The sequence below is a fragment of the Priapulus caudatus genome, unplaced genomic scaffold, assembly GCF_000485595.1.
Source record: "Priapulus caudatus unplaced genomic scaffold, Priapulus_caudatus-5.0.1 Scaffold1516, whole genome shotgun sequence".
NCBI classification, from domain to species: Eukaryota; Metazoa; Priapulida; class Priapulimorpha; order Priapulimorphida; family Priapulidae; genus Priapulus; species Priapulus caudatus.
The window spans coordinates 21,451-28,609 of NW_014578577.1; the positions used below are offsets into that span (position 1 = coordinate 21,451).

At 47.5% G+C, this 7,159-nt stretch overlaps 1 protein-coding gene across 1 annotated transcript; it reads right to left on the reverse strand.

Annotated features, from left to right (window-relative positions):
* Window positions 1–389: 389 nt before the first annotated feature.
* LOC106816877 (transient receptor potential cation channel subfamily A member 1-like) lies at window positions 390–6,270 on the reverse strand. Its single transcript, XM_014821520.1, has 8 exons — window positions 6,099–6,270; window positions 5,466–5,666; window positions 4,986–5,173; window positions 3,297–3,461; window positions 1,923–2,037; window positions 1,563–1,732; window positions 1,013–1,094; window positions 390–476 (listed from the first exon to the last, which is right to left on the reverse strand). Exons 1-8 carry the CDS (start codon window positions 6,225–6,227, stop codon window positions 390–392), a joined length of 1,137 nt encoding a protein of 378 aa, XP_014677006.1. The 5' UTR covers window positions 6,228–6,270.
* Window positions 6,271–7,159: the final 889 nt, after the last annotated feature.

Sequence of the window (7,159 nt, forward strand, 5' to 3'; positions counted from 1 at the left end):
TATCGAGGCAACAACCTGACACTACTCTTAAGGCGACTACCTCGAACATGCCAAACCGTAGAACCTGAATCCGGAAGATATGAGACCCATCCTTAGACTGATACAGGGTCCGACCTGGCAATCGTGTTATCCGCACCTATAATGATGATGATGATAATGATGATGATGATAATGATGATGATGATAATGATGATGATGATAATGATGATAATGATGATGATGATAATGATGATGATGATGATGATGATGATGATAATGATGAAGATGATGATGATGATAATGATGATGATGATGATGATGATGATGATGATGATGATAATGATGATGATGATGATGATAATGATGATGATGATGATGATGATGATGATTCTGCTGCTGACAATTATTAATCAGTAATATGTTGATATTCTTACGTAGAAATTTTCCGCTTTAGCATCTTCGGCGTCTGCTGTTGTGTGGCATTTATCCAGCACCACCTGAAAGCAACCATGACATTTCATCAGAAGTGTGGAGGGGGCAATAAAGTCATTCGCCTCGCACCTGGCCCGGAATAAACACTGACATACGAGCGGAAAATCCTTGAGTTATTGAAATTTATGCGTATTTTAAACATCCACTTTACTCTTCTTTAACTCATCTTACTTTTTACTTTTTTGGTTTTCATAGTTAATGTTCGCTAGTGCTGTGAATTGCCACCGGCTATTTCCTCAGACTCTGCCTGTGTCTGCCCCACCCCATCTCAAACCCGCCATCCCGTCGGTTCATTTCCGAGGCAGCCGATGACAATGAATTCTTATATTATCTGTGAGGGTACATGCAGCACTACAAGCATTACAGGTGTCTGATGCCGGACATGCACATCGCATGGCTAATGCAAGCGATAATTAAATAGCTTGTCCTAATTGCCATTAAATATTGGTATTTCCTCGGGTGATTACGTGGCCAACGGTGTTAATTCGCTAACGTTCGCGGCAGACGTGACGTCATCGGTGACGTGTGGTCACGTGCTTACCGCGGCGACTTCCGGTAGGTGCTGGATCATTCGTCCCATGACGCACAAGTTTCCGCATTTTGCGTTCATGATTTCGTGCCACCTGCAAGCGAGGAGCAATCGTCAGTAAATCTACATCTGCCACCTGAGTATGTGCAGATCCCCTTCCCCTGCTACCCTAACGCTGATAGTAAAGTGTTGTTGTCGGGCTATTAGCGACTAATCGATGATTGAATGATTTATTTATTGACGACGGTTGGTGGAATGTCCGCGTTGATTCATAATTTAGAATGTCGATCGTAGACTATCCATTAAGTGGTAGCTACGTATGTCTGTGTAGGATGGGGTTAGGTTTAGGGTTAAGATATGCATAGGGTGAGGGTTAGGGTTAGGGTTATGGTTAGGGTTAGAGTTAGGGTTAGGGCTGGTGCTAGGGTTAGGGTTAAGGTTAGGGTTAGGGTTAGGATTAGGGTTAGAGTTAGGATTAGGGTTAATGTTACGGTTAGGGTTAGAGTTAGGGTTATGGTTAGAGTCAGGATTAGGTTTAGGACCAGGGTTGGGGTCAGGGTACCTGCAGTTGTTGATGAACGTAGACGCTGTCTCTGCATTCTGCATCTCTACAGCGAGTCCGAGCGCCGTCTGACCTTGATCGTTCATGACCTTCACGCTGGCATTCCTGTCTAACAGATGCTGGACAGCCCTCGACTGTCCATTCTCCGCCGCTAGGTGGAGCGCCGTGTTCTAAACGTATTTATTTTTATTATATTTTATTAAAATATGTTGTTATTAGGGAAATTATATTCATAATATTACTCGTAGTGGCACCTTGGATGTTTTCGCGCGTGATCACGTACAAATGCTTTGGATAAAAAGTAATAAAATTACGCACAAGTGTTGGTAGGTCACATGTACGGCTGCGTGCGTTGCTTACCCCGTCTTTATCGACCTTGTCTAGCAGGTGAGCGTGAACCGCTAGCAGTTGCTTGATCGTCCATGTGTAGCCACTCGCGGCCGCCAGATGGAGCGGCGATCGCCCCGCGTGGTCCCTGCGTGACAACAGTATTGATTACAGCCATCGATCATATAATTGGCAATTGTTATTGCGTGTGTTATCATTATCGTCATCAGACGCCTTTGTCTATTGCATTGTTGGCACGCGCCGTGGGCTCTCATGCTCTAATCACTGCATTCTAAACAACAATGAGGAATTGTGTGTGCTGTAATCGTCAGATCACGTCAAGTATTGTAAATATCATTCAACATCGTGTCTTGGAAAGCAATATGTACTGTAAATATAGTGCATGGCTGACTCGATGACCGCAAGGTCCTTTCGCCATACCCGTGCTTTATATTAACAAAGTTATAACTGTTTAATTTTCCCACTGTTTGATTATCCTCGGAGCACAAATAAAAATCTTGAATCTTAAACAGGTGCTGATTGATTGCAACGTTGGACCGGAATCCATTAACTTTCTATCAGGTATGAATAAAAACTATTAAACGAACAGGTGAAAAGCGCGTTAAATAAAAAACATCTATCCGCAGTACAAAGATATGTTAAAGTTGACATCCTGTGCACGAATAATTGTAATACCGTGATAGAGAGAGGGGAAGGAGGGAAGAAGGGAAACAAACAGACAGTCAGGGGGAAGAGACAGAAACATACAAAAAAGAGGGCAGCGATTATGAATAGATATATGAATAGATAGATGCAGTATAGTATAGTATATAATATTATATAATGTAATAATAATAATAATAATATATATATATATATATTATATTAGTATACATCTACACACCGATGCGCACACAAACTAACACACAAACACACACACACACACACACAGCACACCACACACACACAGCAGCACACACACGCGCTTCACACACACACACACACACACACACACACACACACACACACCAACGCACTGACGCCACACGCACGCGCACACACACACACACACACCACACACACACACGACCACCGCGCGGCGCACACCCACACCACATACACACACAGGAGGCGGAGGAAGAGATAGGTCAAGAGAGAGAGAGAGTCAGAGTCAGAGAGAGAGAGAGAGAGTCAGAGAGAGAGAGAGTGAGAAAAAGAGAGACAGAGAGAGAGTCAGAGAGAGAGAGAGAGAGAGAGAGAGAGAGGAGAGAGGAGGAGAGAGAGAGAGAGAGCAGTACGAGCGAGACAGCGAGAGAGAGGAGGGAGAGCGGTTATATATATTATACCCAGACGATCATCGATCCACCCTTCATTCATCATCATCATCATCATTAGCAGCAGCATTACGTGTGAACGAGCGCTCCTCTCTGCATGAGCAGCTGCACGACCTTGACGTGACCGCCCTCTGCAGCGATGTGCAGCGCTGTGCGGCCACTACCGTCAGTCTCATTCATGATGAACTGACCGCTGCTAGAGTCCAGCAGTCTACGACAGGTGTTCCTCCTCCCATACCTGTACACAGGAGCATGTAATGGTTAATACATACACACGACACGGGAGCATGTAATAGATAATACGGCACGGGAGAATGTAATAGATAATAGATAGATACGGCACAGGAGTATGTAATTGATAATACTGTAGCGGTAGCACCGGACCCTCGGGTTTCTAGCAAGGTGGCTCTCTGGAAACCGGAGTGTGGGTGTTCCGTGTTTGTGACTGTATAATTATTTGTGATGTCTGCTGTCTGTTAGTGTGGGTTTTCCTGGTGTTTTGCCGGCTTATCAATTAACGATGTAGATAGGCGAGTCCCTACATGGGGGCAGCAATGTTGGGTGGGTTAGCCACCCCCTCTAGCGGCCGTGAGTGGCGCGGACCGTGTGAACAGCTAGTGTAGTGCCGTGTGGGGAGACGGTACGCAGTTAGTTCGGCTCGGGAATCGGTTGAGGGAGAACTTGTAGTTCAGTTCGTCCCGGTAGCCGAGTGAGGGAGGACTCGTCAGGTAGTATATGTAGCCGCGTCCACTCCGTGCGTATGCATGGTGTGGAGTGGCCTGTGAGCTGTGTGTGTGGCGGGTATGGTGACAGTTAGCGTACGAGTATACGTGGTGGAGAGGTACTGTACGGTCACGGGTGTTTGTCGGTTAATTGGTAAGTATGCACTGTCGTATTGTCCTGTTGTTGTGGGGCAAGTAAATAATACAGTACTAGTAGTAGTCGAATATTAAATAGGTTGGTTTAATATTCCTAGACTAGAGTACGGGTATTGAGAAGTATTAACTCTCGTGCACGGCTGCACGGGAGGAGAGGCTGCCGGTTACTGTAGGCCTTTGCCCGGCTGCGTTTATAGTTCATTCTATTTGTTTAACCTCTGTGCTTACCCTGGGTATGCACTTGTTATTCAACGTAACGTAAGGCCAGCAGGCAAGGGTGGGGTTACCCCGTTGTGGTGTCTGTGGTGTGCGTCGCCCCTCGTCCGGCATGGTTGACTAGCTCTACGACGCACCGAACCGGAACACGGCGGAACAGGTTATTGCGGGAGTGCAGTAGCACTGAAGTGCTCGAGTGGCTAGAACGGTCCGGGTGGCGACGATACGGCCATTTCAACGCCTCCGGGCACGACAGATGAGTGGAAGACCTAAGGTTGTGTGCTAGTCACTAGGTATTGACCAGTGGCGCCATCGGGTGTCGCCGGGAGATGCGAAACGCTACAATACATAGATACGGCACGGGAGAATGTAACAGATAATACATAGACACGACACGGGAGAATGTAACAGATAATACATAGACACGACACGGGAGAATGTAACAGATAATACATAGACACGACACGGGAGAATGTAACAGATATTACATAGACACGACACGGGAGAATGTAACACACGTAAGTGGAACGTTGTGCAAAATTCACGATTTTATACCCATGTTAGGAATAATCATTCACGACATTTCTGAATAACGAGTAGCCACGCTATTGCCCATGCGCAACATAGTGGGGGCGACTCGTCACGGGGAGGACGTATCCCATGCTAACCTCGCGGCGAAGTGCAGCGGTGATTGGTCGTCCTTGTCCTTGAGGTTCACTTGCGCCCCCAAGCGGATGAGGTTCTCTAAGCTCTTGAGGTGGCCAGCCCTGGAGGCGTAGTGTAGCGGCGTGCAGCCGGTAGCGTCACGCTCGTTCAGAAAACACTCGCACAGCTTCTTGTCCGAGAAGTCTTCTTTCTATGACAACGAGGCAATGAGATAAACATTGGAGTCACGGCGTGACACACAGCAGACACACGCGCGCACACACACACACACGCGCGCGCGCACACACACGCACACACACACGCGCGCGCGTACACACACATAAATAAAAAAATAGAAAAATAAAAATATATATTCACCGTCATGTGCTTAGAGGACATTACGAGACAGTCTACGTTACATAGATTTTTTCACACCTTTCCCCACCCTCCCCACCCTCCTCCATCCCACCTTCCCCCACCCTCTGTACCCTCCCACAGCTCACGCGTAGCAGTATGACGGCCAGCGCATCTATGTCGCCACCGTTCATGACGACGAAGTGCAGTATGTTGCGATTCTGGTCGTCCTTCTCGTTCAGCCGACAGCCTCTGTCTATGAGCGCGGTGACGGCGCGCCACGCGCTGCGAGAGGCCGCCAGCAGCACCGCCGACCGACCCTCCTTATCCCTGGCGTCGATGTTGGACCCCTGGCGGCGAAAAATTGAAATTAAGGGAGATCACGTGGCATACGATTTCTTATGTATCGATATTGGTCGATATTGCGATTTTTATATCCATTTGATGTATATCAATTGATTACGAGTGCATACGACAGCTAACGATAATTTCACGAATTGATACATAGATGGCAGCACTATGATGGAGATACACGCGGTCAATTCATTACAAAATCGCGTGCAAATGTGTCTAAAACACAGGCCGTCTACTCAACGTCCTCAACCACCTGTCTCCAGCAGATACTGAACAATGCCGACATGACCAAACATGGCGCCGTGATCGCACCTGTTCCAGCAGATACTGAACAATGCCGACATGATCAAACATGGCGCCGTGATCGCACCTGTTCCAGCAGATACTGAACAATGCCGACATGATCAAACATGGCGCCGTGAACGCACCTGATCCAGCAGATACTGAACAATGTCGACATGATCAAACATGGCGCCGTGATGCAGTGGCGTCATCTGCTGGACATCTTGCATGTGTAGAACGGATGCGGCGTTCTTAGGCTGGCTGTCAAGCATCATCTTGATGATGTCGAAAGAACCTTGCGCACAGGCAAGGTGCACGGGCGTGGAGTCGTCGTCCTGTGTGTGATTACAAACAATGCTTAGTGTCCTTGGAGAGGCAACTGTACATATATCTATATATTATATCTATATATAATATATATATATATGTATATACGTGGGTGTGTGGGGGTGTATTGTGAGCGTTACCTGTCGTTGTCACCTGTCTCATGTATACCTACCTGACGTTGTCACCTGTCTCATGTAGACCTACCTGACGTCGTCACCTGTCTCAGGTAGACCTACCTGACGTTGTCACCTGTCTCAGGTAGACCTACCTGACGCTGTAACCTGTCTCAGGTAGACCTACCTGACGTTGTCACCTGTCTCATGTAGACCTACCTGACGTTGTCACCTGTCTAAAGTAGACCTACCTGTCGTTGTCACCTGTCTCAGGTAGACCTACCTGACGCTGTAACCTGTCTCAGGTAGACCTACCTGACGTTGTCACCTGTCTCATGTAGACCTACCTGACGTTTTCATCTGTCTAAAGTAGACCTACCTGTCGTTGTCACCTGTCTCAGGTAGACGCACCTGACGTTGCCACCTGTCTCAGGTAGACCTACCTGACGCTGTCACCTGTCTCATGTAGGCTTATCTGACGTTGTCACCTGTCTCATGTAGACCTACCTGACGTTGTCACCTGTCTCAGGTAGACCTACCTGACGTTGTCACCTGTCTCAGGTAGACCTACCTGTTGTTGTCACCTGTCTCATGTAGACCTACCTGACGTTGTCACATGTCTCAGGTAGACCTACCTGTTGTTGTCACCTGTCTCATGTAGACCTACCTGACGTTGTCACATGTCTCATGTAGACGCACCTGACGTTGTCACCTGTCTCAGGTACACGCACCTGTCGTTGTCACCTGTCTCAGGTACACGTACCTGT